Genomic DNA, 18,397 nt, shown 5'->3' with positions numbered 1-18,397 from the left:
GAGATGGGATGAGAGATGATGGGATTGGAGATGGGTTGAGAGAGGGGATGAGAGATGGGTTGAGAGATGGGAGGGGATGAGAGATGGGATGAGATATGGGAGGGGATGGGAGATGGGATGAGAGATGGGAGGGGATGGGAGATGGGATGAGAGATGGGAGGGGATGGGAGATGGGATGAGAGATGGGATGAGAGATGGGAGGGGATGAGAGATGGGTTGAGAGATGGGAGGGGATGAGAGATGGGATGAGAGATGATGGGATTGGAGATGGGTTGAGAGAGGGGATGAGAGATGGGTTGAGAGATGGGAGGGGATGAGAGATGGGAGGGGATGAGAGAGAGGGAGTTGGAGAGAGAGACTTTCTGAAGTCAGGAAGTACAGTTGTCTGAATAGTAAATTATTCCAATGCATGATCAGTAGTCATCATTTTTTTGTACATAATTTCTCAACAGAGGCATTTCTAATCAGCGCTGTGATTGGACGCCTTACCTCCCTTGTCGTTGAAGATGGTAGAACGAATCCTTCTATGGACAGACCATGACACTGTAAAGCAAAACAATTATTTTAATGACTGAATGGGTTAGAATCAGACCTGGGTTCAAATACTATTAACATAATACTATTACTATACACAATATATAATACTATACACAATTCAATATTATATTAACATTATATATATAAAATACTATTAACATAATACTATTACTATACACAATTCAATATTATATTAACATTATATATATAAAATACTATTAACATAATACTATTACTATACACAATTCAATATTATATTAACATTATATATATAAAATACTATTAACATAATACTATTACTATACACAATATTAATATATAATACTATACACAATTCAATATTATATTAACATTATATATATAACATACTATTAACATAATACTATTACTATACACAATACAATATTATATTAACATTATATATATATAAATTACTATATTTGGTAGAACCCTAAAGGGGGATTCTAATACTACACCTATAAAAGGCAACAGTAAACATGAATGACGCAGCCCCCTCCCCCTTGGGCCAATTAGGGACAACAATTCAAGCTCAAAACAGGAAAGGAGATACTCTTGTTCAAAGTCTGGAATTTCATTTGTTGATTACTATAGTGCCGCTTTTGGCCCAATCAATGTCAAAACACATCATTCACCCAAGTTGAGTCAAAACCCTGACATACTATATTGAAAGCAGGTACTTTCACACAGGTGTGGTTTCTGAGTTAATTAAGCAATTCACATCCCATCATGCTTTGGGTAATGTATATAAATGCTAGGCAGGCCATCATTTTGGTTACCATGGTTACACAACATAAGGATGATAATGCCCCCATAGGATGATAATGCCCCCATAGGATGATAATGCCCCCATAGGATAATAATGTCCCCATAGGATGATAATGCCCCCATGGGATGATAATGCCCCCATAGGATGATAATGCCCCCATAGGATGATAATGCCCCCATAGGATGATAATGCCCCCATAGGATGATAATGCCCCCATAGGATGATAATGCCCCCATAGGATGATAATGCCCCCATAGGATGATAATGCCCCCATAGGATGATAATGCTCCCATAGGATGATAATGCCCCCATCTACAGGTCATGGGCGGTCACTGAATGGTTTGACGAGCATGAAAACGATGTAAACTGTATGTCATGGTCAGCTCAGTCACCTGATCTCAACCCAAATGAACACTTATTGAAGATTCAGGAGTGGTGCCTGAGACAGCGTTTTCCAACACCATCAACTAAACACCAAACTATTTCTCATGGAAGAACGGTGTTGCATCTCTCCAATAGACTTCCAGACACTTGTAGAATCTATACCAAGGTGCACTGAAGTTGTTCTGGCTGGTGGTGCCCAACGACCTATTAAGACACTTTATGTTGGGGTTTCCTTTATTTTGGCAGTTACCTGTAGATTATAAGTATAATATATACAGTGGGGAGAACAAGTATTTGATACACTGCCGATTTTGCAGATTTTCCTACTTACAAAGCATGTAGAGGTCTGTAATTTTTATCATAGGTACACTTCAACTGTGAGAGACGGAATCTAAAACAAAAATCCCGAAAATCACATTGTATGATTTTTAAGTAATTAATTAGCATTTTATTGCATGACATAAGTATTTGATACATCAGAAAAGCAGAACTTAATATTTGGTACAGAATCCTTTGTTTGCACACTGCAGCAGGGATTTTGGCCCACTCCTCCATACAGACCTTCTCCAGATCCTTCAGGTTTCGGGGCTGTCGCTGGGAAATATGGACTTTCAGCTCCCTCCAAAGATTTTCTATTGGGTTCAGGTCTGGAGACTGGCTAGGCCACTCCAGGACCTTGAGATACTTCTTACGGAGCCACTCCTTAGTTGCCCTGGCTATGTGTTTCGGGTCGTTGTCATGCTGGAAGACCCAGCCACGACCCATCATCAATGCTCTTACTGAGGGAAGGAGGTTGTTGGCTAAGATCTCGCAATACATGGCCCCATCCATCCTCCCCTCAATACGGTGCAGTCGTCCTGTCCCCTTTGCAGAAAAGCATCCCCAAAGAATGATGTTTCCACCTCCATGCTTCACGGTTGGGATGGTGTTCTTGGGGTTGTACTCATCCTTCTTCTTCCTCCAAACACGGCGAGTGGAGTTTAGACCAAAAAGCTCTATTTTTGAATCATCAGACCACATGACCTTCTCCCATTCCTCCTCTGGATCATCCAGATGGTCATTGGCAAACTTCAGACGGGCCTGGACATGCGCCTGCTTGAGCAGGGGGACCTTGTGTGCGCTGCAGGATTTTAATCCATGACGGCGTAGTGTGTTACTAATGGTTTTCTTTGAGACTGTGGTCCCAGCTCTCTTCAGGTCATTGACCAGGTCCTGCCGTGTAGTTCTGGGCTGATCCCTCACCTTCCTCATGATCATTGATGCCCCACGAGGTGAGATCTTGCATGGAGCCCCAGACCGAGGGTGATTGACCATCATCTTGAACTTCTTCTATTTTCTTCTATTTTCTAATAATTGCACCAACAGTTGTTGCCTTCTCACCAAGCTGCTTGCCTATTGTCCTGTAGCCCATCCCAGCCTTGTGCAGGTCTACAATTTTATCCCTGATGTCCTTACACAGCTCTCTGGTCTTGGCCATTGTGGAGAGGTTGGAGTCTGTTTGATTGAGTGTGTGGACAGGTGTCTTTTATACAGGTAACGAGTTCAAACAGGTACAGTTAATACAGGTAATGAGTGGAGAACAGGAGGGCTTCTTAAAGAAAAACTAACAGGTCTGTGAGAGCCGGAATTCTTACTGGTTGGTAGGTGATCAAATACTTATGTCATGCAATAAAATGCAAATGAATTACTTAAAAATCATACAATGTGATTTTCTGGATTTTTGTTTTAGATTCCGTCTCTCACAGTTGAAGTGTACCTATGATAAAAATTACAGACCTCTACATGCTTTGTAAGTAGGAAAACCTGCAAAATCGGCAGTGTATCAAATACTTGTTCTCCCCACTGTACATTATACCATGGTGTTATAATATATATATATATATATAAATAACTCAGCAACATCCCTTTTTCAGGACCCTCTCGTTCAAAGATAATTAGTTAAAAATCAAAATAACTTCACAGATCTTCATTGTAAAGGGTTTAAACACTGTTTCCAATGCTTGTTCAATGAACCATAAACAATTAAAGAACATGCACCTGTGGAACGGTCGTTAAGACACTAACAGCTTACAGACGGTAGGCAATTAAGGTCACAGCTATGAAAACTTAGGACACTAAAGAGGCCTTTCTACTGACTCTGAAAAACACCAAAAGAAAGATGCCCAGGGTCCATGCTCATCTGCGTGAACGTGCCTTAGGCATGCTGCAAGGAGGCATGAGGACTGCAGATGTGGCCAGGGCAATAAATTGCAATGTCCATACTGTGAGACACCGAAGACAGCGCTACAGGGAGACAGGACGGACAGCTGATCGTCCTCGCAGTGGCAGACTATGTGTAACAACACCTGCATGGGATCGGTACATCCGAACATCACACCTGCGGGACAGGTACAGGATGGCAACAACAACTGCCCGAGTTACACCAGGAACGCACAATCCCTCCAGAGGCTGGACTGAGGGCTTGTAGGCCTGTTGTAAGGCAGATCCTCACCAGTAACAACTTCACATATGGGCACAAACCCACCGTCGCTGGACCAGACAAGACTGGCAAAAAGTGCTTTACTGACGAGTCGCGGTTTTGTCTCATTCGGATTCACATTTTTTGTCGAAGGAATGAGCATTACACCGAGGCCTGTACTCTGGAGCGAGATCGATTTGGAGGTGGAGGGTCATAGTCTGGGGAGGTGTAACACAGCATCATCGGACTGAGCTTGTTGTCATTGCAGGCAATCTCAACGCTGTGCGTTACAGGGAAGACATCCTCCTCCCTCATGTGGTACCCTTCCTGCAGGCTCATCCTGACGCTCCAGCATGACAATGCCACCAGCCATACTGCTCGTTCTGTGCGTGATTTCTTGCAAGACAGGAATGTCAGTGTTCTGCCATGGCCAGCGAAGAGCCCGGATCTCAATCCCATTGAGCACGTCTGGGACCTGTTGGATCGGAGGGTGAGGGCTAGGTCCATTCCCCCCAGAAATGTCCGGGAACTTGCAGGTGCCTTGGTGGAAGAGTGGGGTAACATCTCACAGCAAGAACTGGCAAATCTGGTGCAGTCCATGAGGAAGAGATGCACTGCAGTACTTAATGCAGCTGGTGGCCACACCAGATACTGACTGTTACTTTTGATTTTGAACCCCCCTTTGTTCAGGGACACATTACTCCATTTCTGTTAGTCACGTCTGTGGAACTTTACACATGTTAAGTTTTCTGAAAATGAACGCAGTTGACAGTGAGAGGACGTTTCTTGTTTTTGTTTATGTATACATTGTTATACTAATATATACATTGTTATACTAATATATATATATATATATACACACACACAGATACACACATACAGTTATACTAAACTATATATACTGTAATACTATACTAAATGTATATTGCAAGGTAAGTCCAGACCTTCTGCAGAATCTTCCAGACCTTCTGATAGAAGCCTATGGGGACTCTGTTGAGTGCTCCGTCTAGACGTCTCCTACGCAGCCATTGGCCGTGCCTCGTATCCTTGACGACGGGCGTGCTCACTGGAACTTCCAGAGACTCTATGGAGGGGAGCCTGTACCTCTGTGACACACACACACACACACACACACACACACTGTAGCAAACTTAACCCAACACCTAGCGACCTCGTCAACAGGTCCCCACCTCCTGGCGTAATGTTTAAAGTGTTGGCTTCACAGTCGCTTGACCCCGGTTCGAGTCCCAGTCAGGGCTACCCACAAAATTCACTACAATACAAATATATGCACACATATACAGTACCAGTCAAAAGTTTGGACACACCCACTCGTTCAAGGGTTTTTCTTAATTTTTACTATTTTCTACATTGTAGAATAATAGTAAAGACATCAAAACTGGGAGAGAGACCTATACAGTACATATGAATATATAAATACATACGAATATAACGTATGGGCGGGAGGTTGTACCTCTGACAGAGACATAAAATATACCTACTGTGTACATATCACGTTAAGCCAATGAGAGATGAACCATTTCAACTGCAAAATGGCAATTTCGCTATGATAATTACAATGAGTTAGGATGTAAACTGGAAAAGCGAGGACAATTTGAAAGTACATTTTGTGTGCTAAAATGTATTGTAACTCTTACCCCAGATTCAATATGTTCCATGTCCAGCGAATGTGGTGTTAGGCTCTGAGGTGGGGAGAAAGAATTCACAACAGGACAACAGCCAATGACAACAGCCAGTGGGAACAGTGTGTGTGTGAACTGTGTTAGGGTGAACAACTACGTTAAATCACTGTGCCAACCGACCACCATAGTCATCACCATAGAGACCGCCCTATTACCAAGGCAATAACATATAAGAACCCAGGATCCAGGGGATTGACCACAAGAGAACCACAATCTGATTTTTGACCATAATTCAAATGGTTTTAAGTGACTCTTGCATGCAAACTGTTGACAGTGCACAAGTGAATTAACACCCTGTAACCAAGCAACAAGTCATGACCATCTTCGTCACCTGTCTTTGCTGCGACCATGAAAACCTGTGCTCCTCCAACTGAAATGGAAAGATGACTGAGTGACAAGCTCTGGAGAGGAGAACAGTCTGGGTACTGTTGGTATTTGGTCTGTAGCGTCATAACCAATGGTTTTTTACTTCAATACCCTGAAGGTGACCTCCTCCTACATCGGAGTCAGTCCCCTTTTGAACGGGCTTGGCAATTATATAATCAAATTCGTGAAAAAGCGGTAATTTAATATGTATATAATTATATTTGTGTTTGAATTTGCTGAAGACCATTGGGTCACGTCCTTGACGATTAAACACAATTTTAAAAAACCTACAAAAGTTAAATGACGTGTCACATTCATAGGGTTCTGAACCTTTAAATATGCGCTCTATGCAGAAATCACTCCTCCATTTCCTGGTTGCAAATATTCGAATACTTCGCCTAATTTCAGTTTATGTGACAAAACAAGCAAGTCTAGTGTAGAGAATCATTGTACTGTCTAAACTCTAAAATATATTTCCCATGACAAAAAATATTGTGTTTTCAGCTGTTTGAAGCTGGTGTACAAAATAAACGAAAGTAAAAGACGCCAAAACACGAAACTTAAGAACATATCTACCACTTCTTAGACTTGCTTTCAACGAGAAAGAAATGTGTGTTATAGATCTGCGTGTTATAGATCTGCGTGTTATAGATCTGTCAATGAGAATTTGGTCAGGTCCCAAAAGTTACATTTTGCAGCTTTAAAAAGCCAATAGACCTGTGATGTCATGTGCTCCCAGCCAATCGGTTTTAGTTCAGGTTCAGTTGACCCGTTTAAAATAACCAATCAGAAGGATAAACACACTACGAGTAAAACTATCATGCCGATCTCTCAGATGGTCAACGTCCATAATTCCTTCTATACATCTGAAAATGGTTACATTTCTCCAGCCCCGTCCCTCAGATGTTCACCCCCAGAAAAAAGTGTCGTCAGGGTAACCTCTTTGTTGCGGTTCCAACTCCAGATCTCCCCTTTAATACGTACCATCCTCATGTCACTCTTCAGCTTGCTGATGCCCGCCCTCTCGCTCTTGGTGGCGCCCACATTACCCACCTCGTGGATAGAGATGGCAGGACTGGCACCTGCGTCTACAGACCGCACTGGAACACACACACACACATTATTATAACATAGAACAAACACAGGATCCCACATGTAAGGATGTCATCATGTGTGTATAGTATATTACTTGTAAAATATGAGTTCACGGGAATCTGATAACTGTTCATAAAGATGTCGTAACAGTTCATAGAGGCTTCATACCGCTCCTCTGCACTCCAAACTCCTTCCCACTGAGGATGTGATGCAGCAGGATCTTCAATTCTGACGGACTCAGACTCATCAGACTCTCTGTAGCCTCCTCTCCTACAGGGAACACACCCGCGACACACAATTTCAAAATTCACTTTTCACAACAAAAAAATAATAATTGTATTGAATTGTGACTGGTTACAGGATGTTTGACACTAGTTCCTACTTCACAGTAGGGCCAAAAATAATACAAACATTTTAGGGAATGTCCTTTTCTAGTCATTGTGACCTGAGAGGTTGACTGTGCCAGCTCCGGGTCCAACTTCCTGCTACTATTAATATGACTGTTATTACCTGAGCAGTAGACTGTGCCAGCTCCGGGTCCAACTTCCTGCTACTATTAATATGACTGTTATTCCCTGAGAGGTTGACTGTGCCAGCTCCGGGTCCAACTTCCTGCTACTATTAATATGACTGTTATTACCTGAGCAGTAGACTGTGCCAGCTCCGGGTCCAACTTCCTGCTACTATTAATATGACTGTTATTACCTGAGCAGTAGACTGTGCCAGCTCTGGGTCCAACTTCCTGCTACTATTAATATGACTGTTATTCCCTGAGAGGTTGACTGTGCCAGCTCTGGGTCCAACTTCCTGCTACTATTAATATGACTGTTATTACCTGAGAGGTTGACTGTGCCAGCTCTGGGTCCAACTTCCTGCTACTATTAATATGACTGTTATTACCTGAGCAGTAGACTGTGCCAGCTCTGGGTCCAACTTCCTGCTACTATTAATATGACTGTTATTACCTGAGCAGTAGACTGTGCCAGCTCTGGGTCCAACTTCCTGCTACTATTAATATGACTGTTATTACCTGAGCAGTTGAGAGACTGTGCCAGCTCTGTGGCCATCACCTGGATGATAAGTCCAATACGCAGCCTGTACATCTCACTGAACAGGCTGGGTTGGGTACGCATGTTCATCGCCAGGTACACCATGATCTCCTGTTAAATACACACACACAACCGCAAGAGAGAGAAACAGAGGTAGTTTGAAACGGAACGCGTGGCCAAATGAGTGAGCTTACAGTATGTGTGTCTGTGTACCTGTGTACCTGTGTGAGGATGGCTATAGTGATGTTGTTCTCACTAGCTTCATCTATCAGCATGGCCAGCTTGTCTGGAGGGATGGGTCTGAGAGACAGAGAGATGGAGAGAGAGGAGAGAAAGATGAAGGGATAAAGAGAGAGAGAGAGAGAGAGAGAGAGATGAGAGAGAGAGAGAAAGATGAGAGAGAAGGATGAGAGAGAGATAGAGAGAGAGGCAGAGAGAAGGATGAGAGAGAGAGAGACAGAGAGAAGGATGAGAGAGAGAGAGAGAGAGAGAGAGAGAGAGAGAGAGAGAGAGAGAGAGAGAGGTGAGAGAGAGAGAGAGAGAGAGAGAGAGAGAGATAGAGAGAGAGAGAGAGAAGATGAGAGAGAAGGATGAGAGAGAGAGAGAAAGGCAATAATAGGAAAGAGAGAGGTGAAGGGATACAGAGAGAGACCATCACAACCATGTATCTTTTTAATATATTTAACCACCATATATCTACTGTATTTTTCAAGGGGAGCCCTGGTCAACATGCATCACTCAGAGTCTCTGGTCAAAAGTAGTGCCCTACAAAGGGAACCTGGTGCCATTTAGGATGCAGGAAGTAGGAAGTAAACTGACGCTGTGATGGTCTTCTCCCGAGGTTCTGGAGGCAGACCCACAGTCAGGTGCTTCTGGTGGGCCAACAAATCAGAGCAAGCCTGGGGACACACAGCAACTAATAAAAAACAACTATACGTTCATCAACCAATCAAAACAGATCTGTCCTCATCAACCAATCAAAACAGGCCTGCTAACACCTAGCAACCAATCATAATAGGCCTGCACTAATCAACCCCTGAAAAGTTCAGCAGCAGAGATTGAACAATGTTTGTGTGTTTCTATGTTTACCCAGTCGAGTTCCTCTACTTTCTTCCTCAGTATTCCAGAGATCATGCGTATGAGTCCCCAGTGTTTGAGGTCTCCTGCCTTCACATACAGGTCTGTCAGCAGGGAGCGGACTGTAGAGCCTTTACCATGTAGCCTGGTGTCCCACTCCATACCCCTAGTGGACAGATGCACATACGCACGCACGCACGCACGCAGACACACAGAGACACACACACACACACACAGAGACATGTACACAGAGACACGCACACACAGACAGACAGAGACACGCAGACAGACAGAGACACGCAGACAGACAGAGACACGCACACAGACAGAGACACGCACACAGACAGACACACAATTCTTGAAAATTCTCAGGTTCAATTCAAAGCAGGTCGATTTTTAAGTATCTGTAAAGAAGGATGGAGGGATGAATACAGACAGACAGAAAGAGATCTTGTATAAAGAGATAGAAGAGAATCTGACTTGTCTTTGAAGAGGATGTACAGTATGTCCGCCTGGTCTGGTAGACTGTGGGTGTCTCTGAGGAGCTGGACCAGACTATTGTAGTCTATATCACCACTGGAATCTCTGGGCAGGTTACACTCTGAGGTCACTACGACCTGAGGAAACTATAGAGGGAGGTGGAGGAGAGAGAGAGAAAGTGAGAGAGAGTGGTCTTTTAGTATAAGGCTTGAGAAAATGGTAATGTGTTCACATGTGCACACACTCACACACACACCCCTACCTGACTGGTGTGAGGCGCAGAGGAATCTGTGAGGGTGAGGTGGAGGGAGGGCTGAGGGGAACGGAAGAGCTTGGTGGGGAGATACAAGTGGGCATCTAGAAGAGAGAGGGAGGGTAGAGAGCGACAGAAAGGGGGGAGAGAGAGCGACAGAGAGACAGAGAGAGAGCGACAGAGAGGGGGGGATGGGAGAGAGAGCGACAGAGAGGGGGGGAGATAGAGCGACAGAGAGGGGGGGGGGGAGCGACAGAGAGAGGGGGAGAGAGAGAGAGCGACAGAGAGGGGGGGGGGAGAGAGAGCGACAGAGAGGGGGGGGAGAGCGACAGAGAGGGGGGGGGGGAGAGAGAGCGACAGAGGGGGGGGGGGGGGAGAGCGACGAGAGAGAGAGCGACAGAGGGGGGGGGGGGAATCGACAGAGGGGGGGGGGGGGAGAGCGAGAGAGAGGGGGGGAGGGTAGAGAGAGATGGGGGTAAAAAGAGAGGTGGAAAGAGAGATCTGATCAATGACCTTGATGGAACAGGTACCAGGGAGGAACCTGCAGACACTGGGCCTCCATGGAATGAGTTGGACACCCTTAAAAAGTTGCTCACTGTGTAGGTGGAGTTCCTTGGCCTTGTGCATCAGAGACACCATGTCCTTGGCCTTGGTGGCTGCTGCTTTGAACCTGTCCAACCCTCCAGAGTCACCTCTGACCTATAACCCAAAATAATCATCCAGAAAAGACATGGGACAAGTGTATTGGTTAGATTAGGGCCAGGTTTCCCAGAGACAGATTAAGCCTAATCCTAGACTATAAACCAATTTCAATGGAGATTCTCCAATGAGCTTCTTTTTTTTGTCCAGGACGAGGATTCATCTAGATCTGAGAATCTGACATATATATATTTAATACTTTGTGAGAAAATGTATATGTAAAAAAAAGAAAAAATGTATTTACTAATAAATAACCCTGACCTTTGACGCTCTGCTGGGGTTCGCTGTGATCAACAACTGGTCCAGGTACTGGGCTAGATCATCAGCCTCTAGAGAGGGAGGGGGAGAAAGGAGGAGGGAGAGAGGAAGGGGAGTAGAAGGAGAGAGAGGGAGAGCGGGAGGGAGGGGGAGAAAGGAGGAGGGAATGATGAATGGGAGTAGAAGGAGAGAGAGAGAGACACACACACACACACAGAGCTAAGGGCTTTGCAAGTTTGAATTTTATAAAGTTAGTGTGGGAGAGGTGGAGAAATTATTGTAATGACAAACCTCCTGCATTGACAACTTAGATGTAAAGCTACCGAGGATGGTAGCTGACTCTATAGCCACTCCTATCTGTCATATCTTTAATCTGAGCCCAGAGAAAAGGCTTTGTCCTCAGGCCTGGAGGGAAGCAATAGTATATCCGCTACCCAAGAGTGGTAAAGTGGCCTTTACTGGTTCTAACAGCAGACCTATCAGCTTGCTGCCAGCACTTAGCAAACTGTTGGAAAAAAATTGTTTGACCAAATACAATGCTATTTCTCTGTCAACAAATGAACAACAGACTTTCAGCATGCTTATAGAGAATTGCACTCAACATGAACTGCACTGACACAAATGACTGATGATTGGTTGAGAGAAATTGATAATAGGAAAATTGTGGGAGCTGTACTGTTAGATTTCAGTGCAGCCTTTGATATTACTGACCATAACCTGTTGTTGAAAAAACCGTATAACTTATGGCTTTTCAACCTCTGCAATATCATGGATTCGATCTATCTAATAGAACTCAAAGGGTTTTCTATAATGGAAGCTTCTCTCATGTCAAACATGTAAAGTGTGGTGTACCGCAGGGAAGCTCTCTAGGCCCTCTACTCTTTTCTATTTTCACCAATGACCTGCCACTGGCATTAAACAAAGCATGTGTGTCCATGTATGCTGATGATTCAACCATATACGCATCAGCAACCACAGCTAATGAAGTCAAACCTTTAACAAAGAGTTGCAGTCTGTTTTGGAATAAACGGGTCCTGAACATCTCTAAAACTAAGAGCACTGTATTTGGTACAAATCATTCCTTAAGTTCTAGACCTCCGCTGAATCTGGTAATGAATGGTGTGGCTGTTGAACAAGTTGAGAAGACTAAATGACTTGGCGTTACCTTAGATTGTAAACTGTCATGATCAAAACATATACAGTTGAAGTCGGAAGTTTACATACACCTTAGTAAAAATTCCCTGTCTTAGGTCAGTTAGGATCTCCACTGTATTTTAAGAATGTGAAATGTCAGAATAATTACATTTACATTTTAGTCATTTAGCAGACGCTCTTATCCAGAGCGACTTACAGTAGAGTGCATACATTTTATTACATTTTTACATACTGAGACAAGGATATCCCTACCGGCCAAACCCTCCCTACCGGCCAAACCCTCCCTAACCCGGACGACGCTATGCCAATTGTGCGTCGCCCCACGGATCTCCCGGTTGCGGCCGGCTGCGACAGAGCCTGGGCGCGAACCCAGCCCAGCCTGGGCGCGAACCCAGAGACTCTGGTGGCGCAGCTAGCACTGCGATGCAGTGCCCTAGACCACTGCGCCACCCGGGAGATAGTAGAGAGAATGATTTGTTTCAGCTTTTATTTCTTTCATCACATTCCCAGTGGGTCAGAAGTTTACATACACTCAATTAGTATTTGGTAATCAAACTTTAACTTCCTGACTGATGTATTGGGATGTTGCTTCAATATATCCACATCATTTTCCTTCCTCATGATGCCATCTATTTTGTGAAGTGCACCAGTCCATCCTGCAGAAAAGCACCCCCACAACATGATGCTGCCACCCCCGTGCTTCACAGTTGGGATGGTGTTCTTCGGCTTGCAAGCCTCCCCCTTTTTCCTCCAAACATAACGATGGTCATTATGGCCAAACAGCTCTGTTTTTGTTTCATCCGACCAGAGGCCATTTCTCCAAAAAGTACAATCTTTGTCACCATGTGCAGTTGCAAACCATTTTTTATGGCGGTTTTGGAGCAGTGGCTTCTTCCTTGCTGAGCGGCCTTTCAGGTTATGTCGATATAGGGACTCGTTTCACTGTGGACATAGATACTGTTGTACCTGTTTCCTCCAGCATCTTCACAAGGTCCTTTGCTGTTGTTCTGGGATTGATTTGCACTTTTTGCACCAACGTACGTTCATCTCGAGCAGACAGAACGCGTCTCCTTCCTGAGCGGTATGACGGCTACGTGGTCCCATGGTGTTTATACTTACGTACTATTGTTTGTACAGATGAACATGGTACCTTCAGGCGTTTGGAAATTGTTCCCAAGGATGAACCAGACTTGTGAAGGTCTACAAAAAAAAATCTGAGGTCTTGGCTGATTTCTTTTGATTTTCCCATGATGTCAAGCAAAGAGGCAGTGAGTTTGAAGGTAGGCCTTCAAATACATCCACAGGTACACCTCAAATTATGTCAATTAGCCTATCAGAAGCTTCTAAAGCCATGACATCATTTTATGGAATTTTCCAAGCTGTTTAAAGCCACAGTCAACTTAGTGTATGTAAACTTCTGACCCACTGGAATTGTGATACAGTGAATTATAAGTGAAATAATCTGTCTGTAAACAATTGTTGGAAAAAATTACTTGTGTCATGCACAAAGTAGATGTCCTAACCGACTTGCCAAAACTATAGTTTGTTAGCAAGAAATTTGTGGAGTGGTTGAAAAACAAGTTTTTTTTCAACAAGTTGTTTTAATGACTCCAACCTAAGTCTATGTAAACTTCTGACTTCAACTGTAGATTCAATGATTGTAAACATGGGGAGAAGCCTGGCCGTATTAAAGAGACGATCCGCTTTTTTGACACCACACTCCAAAATGCAAGTTCTGCAGGCTAGTTTTCCCTCATCTTGATTATTGTCTAGCCGTGTGGTCCAGTGCTGCAAGGAAAGCTGCAGTTGGCCCAGAACAGAGCGGCACATTTTGCTCTTCATCGTAATCAGAGAGCTGATATAAATACTAATCATGCCAGTCTCTCTTGGCTAAGAGTTGAGGAGAGACTGATTGCATCACTTCTTTTTATAAGAAACATTCATGTGTTGAAAATCCCTAATTGTTTGCATAGTCAACTTACACACAGGTCTGACACACAGACTTATCCCACCAGACATGCCACCAGGGGTCTTTTCACAGTCCCCAAATACAGAACAAATTCAAGAAAACGTACAGTATTATATAGAGCCCTTATTGCATGGAACTTCCTTCCATCTCATATTGCTCAAATAAACAGCAAACCTGGTTTCAATAAACAGATAAAGCAACACCTCACGGCACAACGCCTCTATTGGACCTAGATAGTTTGTGTGTATGTATTGCTACGTGTGCCTTTAAAAATGTATGTACAGTGGGGAGAACAAGTATTTGATACACTGCCGATTTTGCAGGTTTTCCTACTTACAAAGCATGTAGAGGTCTGTAATTTTTATCATAGGTACACTTCAACTGTGAGAGACGGAATCTAAAACAAAAATCCAGAAAATCACATTGTATGATTTTTAAATAATTAATTAGCATTTTATTGCATGACATAAGTATTTGATCACCTACCAACCAGTAAGAATTCCGGCTCTCACAGACCTGTTAGTTTTTCTTTAAGAAGCCCTCCTGTTCTCCACTCATTACCTGTATTAACTGCACCTGTTTGAACTCGTTACCTGTATAAAAGACACCTGTCCACACACAATCAAACAGATTCCAACCTCTCCACAATGGCCAAGACCAGAGAGCTGTGTAAGGACATCAGGGATAAAATTGTAGACCTGCACAAGGCTGGGATGGGCTACAGGACAATAGGCAAGCAGCTTGGTGAGAAGGAAACAACTGTTGGCGCAATTATTAGAAAATGGAAGAAGTTCAAGATGACGGTCAATCACCCTCGGTCTGGGGCTCCATGCAAGATTTCACCTCGTGGGGCATCAATGATCATGAGGAAGGTGAGGGATCAGCCCAGAACTACACGGCAGGACCTGGTCAATGACCTGAAGAGAGCTGGGACCACAGTCTCAAAGAAAACCATTAGTAACACACTACGCCGTCATGGATTAAAATCCTGCAGCGCACGCAAGGTCCCCCTGCTTAAGCCAGTGCATGTCCAGGCCTGTCTGAAGTTTGCCAATGACCATCTGGATGATCCAGAGGAGGAATGGGAGAAGGTCATGTGGTCTGATGAGACAAAAATAGAGCTTTTTGGTCTAACTCCACTCGCCGTGTTTGGAGGAAGAAGAAGTATGAGTACAACCCCAAGAACACCATCCCAACCGTGAAGCATGGAGGTGGAAACATCATTCTTTGGGGATGCTTTTCTGCAAAGGGGACAGGACGACTGCACCGTATTGAGGGGAGGATGGATGGGGCCATGTATCGCGAGATCTTGGCCAACAACCTCCTTCCCTCAGTAAGAGCATTGAAGATGGGTCGTGGCTGGGTCTTCCAGCATGACAACGACACGAAGCACACAGCCATGGCAACTAAGGAGTGGCTCCGTAAGAAGCATCTCAAGGTCCTGGAGTGGCCTAGCCAGTCTCCAGACCTGAACCCAATAGAAAATCTTTGGAGGGAGCTGAAACTCCGTATTGCCCAGCGACAGCCCCGAAACCTGAAGGATCTGGAGAAGATCTGTAGGGAGGAGTGGGCCAAAATCCCTGCTGCAGTGTGTGCAAACCTAGTCAAGAACTACAGGAAACGTATGATCTCTGTAATTGCAAACAAAGGTTTCTGTACCAAATATTAAGTTCTGCTTTTCTGATGTATCAAATACTTATGTCATGCAATAAAATGCAAATTAATTACTTAAAAATCATACAATGTGATTTTCTGGATTTTTGTTTTAGATTCCGTCTCTCATAGTTGAAGTGTACCTATGATAATAATTACAGACCTCTACATGCTTTGTAAGTAGGAAAACCTGCAAAATCGGCAGTGTATCAAATACTTGTTCTCCCCACTGTAGTTCTGTCCTTGAGCTGTTCTTGTCTATTGATGTTCTGTATTATGTTGTGTGTGGCCCCCAGGAAGAGTAGTTGCTGCTTTTGCAACAGCTAATAGGGATCCAAATAAAATACCACAATACCTCTGTCCCTCCCCTTCCTCCTTCCTTTCTTACCACCATTGAAGGTCATGCCATGCTCAGCAAAGCATCCATAGTCATCATCATCATCTTGTTCCCGGCCCATGCCGCCCGCATGCTTACTGGCATCCAGGAAGCTGAGTTTGGCAAAACAGGAAGTGGTCAGGAACTCAGAGAGCTTCCCCGTCTGGATCCTGGAGGGAGAGAAATGAATGGATAAATGCATGAATGATCAAAAGATTGAACGATTAAACAAAAAAAACAAAAAAATGACAAACTGATGGATAAATGAATGAATGTTTTTTTTCCTTAATTTCTTCAAACAAACTGACAGATGGGCAATGGAGTCACAGATGGACAGATGAATTAATGAATAAATAAGGAGCCCTCACCTTGCCCCTCCATAGTATCCATCCTGTAGCTTCTTCAGAGTAGCCAGAACCGCAGGGTCCAGGTCAGAGTGGTCTTCAGCTGAAACATACAGGGACAATGAGCTAACACACACACACACACACACACACACACACACACACACACACACACACACACACACACACACACACACACACACACACACACACACACACACACACACACACACACACACACACACACACACACACACACACACACACACACACTCTCTCTCTCTCTCTCTCTCTCTCTCTCCTGGTGTGTGACTCACTGAGCATGGTCTGAGAGATTGGAAAGGTGACAGTGGGTCTTCCAGTCATCCTCCATCGAGAGGAGAGGTAGGACAGGTCTGTACGAAGCATGTCAACAATCATCTGGTTGTCCAACGCCAAGTAGAACTGCTGGTGATCTATGAACTGGAGGGAGGGAGGGAGGGAGGGAGGGAGGGAGGGAGGGAGGGAGGGAGGGAGGGAGGGGGGGAGGGGGGGGGAGGGAGGGAGGGAGGGAGGGGGGGAGGGAGGGAGGGAGGGAGGGAGGGAGGGAGGGAGGGAGGGAGGGAGGGAGGGAGGGAGGGAGGAATAAAAAAGACTAGTAACTATCCTTCTCTTCCCGGGACATTCAGTAGATACTGTCTAAAGTGATATCCAAATAAAGGAGCATTTGAACGATGAAATTATCCTAGAAAGTCATCAAGGATGTAAGGACACTCCTCAGTCCCCAGTTCAAAGGTTATGAGGACAGGACCACAATGTAACCATGCATCGGTCGACAGGACCACAATGTAACCATGCATCGGTCGACAGGACCACAATGTAACCATGCATCGGTCAGAAAATCGATTAAAACATTACGAATCGCCGGTTCACTAAAATGTTTTGCTTAAATGACTTTCTACCTTCCCGAAAATACCCCTCATCTTGTGACAACTGTGTCCTCTACTTCAGTGTCGAACTACGAATGTAAATTGGGTTGACAGTCATTAGTCTACAAATCATTTTGCTTGCCGAACAACCCCGGGCAATATCAGTAGCCGAGTCAAACTGTGCTCTGTGTGCAGCTTCTGACACATCTGTGCGTCACCTTCAGCATTCAAATGTTTGTAAAATGGCTTGCGAAAAATTAGGCTTAATAGGTTGAATGACAACCAATGTAATTTTCTAGGTTAATTTTATCAAATGCGCTGTTGAAAATGGTGTTTTACCAGAATAAAAGTAGCCTAAGCTACAGCCGGAACTACTCTCATTTGGCTATAGCAAGGCTGCATGCTATACTATAGCAAGGCTGCATGCTATGCTGTAGCTAGGCTGCATGCTATGCTATAGCTAGGCTGCATGCTATACTATAGCAAGGCTGCATGCTATACTATAGCCAGGCTGCATGCTATGCTATAGCTAGGCTACATACTATGCTATAGCTAGGCTGCATGCTATGCTATAGCTAGGCTGCATGCTATAATATACAGTGGGGAGAACAAGTATTTGATACACTGCCGATTTTGCAGGTTTTCCTACTTACAAAGCATGTAGAGGTCTGTAAGTTTTATCATAGGTACACTTCAACTGTGAGAGACGGAATCTAAAACAAAAATCCAGAAAATCACATTTTATGATTTTTAAGTAATTAATTTGCATTTTATTGCATGACATAAGTATTTGATCACCTACCAACCAGTAAGAATTCCGGCTCTCACAGACCTGTTAGTTTTTCT

The 18,397-nt window shown here is 44.1% G+C and overlaps 1 protein-coding gene across 2 annotated transcripts in view; it reads right to left on the bottom strand.

The window, feature by feature from the left end:
- phka1a (phosphorylase kinase, alpha 1a (muscle)) overlaps positions 1-18,397 on the bottom strand; it is a 65,807-nt gene that overhangs the window by 6,646 nt on the left and 40,764 nt on the right. Inside the window, exons 16-32 of one of the 2 annotated variants that reach the window (XM_071379338.1) lie at positions 16,961-17,105; positions 16,668-16,746; positions 16,312-16,469; positions 11,150-11,217; positions 10,786-10,888; positions 10,199-10,293; positions 9,937-10,082; positions 9,469-9,622; positions 9,199-9,278; positions 8,601-8,679; positions 8,361-8,490; positions 7,499-7,600; positions 7,220-7,335; positions 6,201-6,239; positions 5,825-5,869; positions 5,111-5,272; positions 490-543 (exon numbers count right to left, since the gene is read on the bottom strand). In XM_071379338.1, the coding sequence (XP_071235439.1) occupies positions 490-543; positions 5,111-5,272; positions 5,825-5,869; positions 6,201-6,239; positions 7,220-7,335; positions 7,499-7,600; positions 8,361-8,490; positions 8,601-8,679; positions 9,199-9,278; positions 9,469-9,622; positions 9,937-10,082; positions 10,199-10,293; positions 10,786-10,888; positions 11,150-11,217; positions 16,312-16,469; positions 16,668-16,746; positions 16,961-17,105 (1,755 nt within the window). The remainder of the gene's footprint in view (positions 1-489; positions 544-5,110; positions 5,273-5,824; positions 5,870-6,200; positions 6,240-7,219; positions 7,336-7,498; positions 7,601-8,360; positions 8,491-8,600; positions 8,680-9,198; positions 9,279-9,468; positions 9,623-9,936; positions 10,083-10,198; positions 10,294-10,785; positions 10,889-11,149; positions 11,218-16,311; positions 16,470-16,667; positions 16,747-16,960; positions 17,106-18,397) is intronic. The other variant, XM_071379339.1, reaches the window with a different exon arrangement.

The sequence above is a fragment of the Salvelinus alpinus genome, chromosome 31 (assembly GCF_045679555.1).
Source record: "Salvelinus alpinus chromosome 31, SLU_Salpinus.1, whole genome shotgun sequence".
Classification (NCBI taxonomy): Eukaryota; Metazoa; Chordata; class Actinopteri; order Salmoniformes; family Salmonidae; genus Salvelinus; species Salvelinus alpinus.
This window is presented reverse-complemented; position numbering and strand designations above follow the sequence as displayed.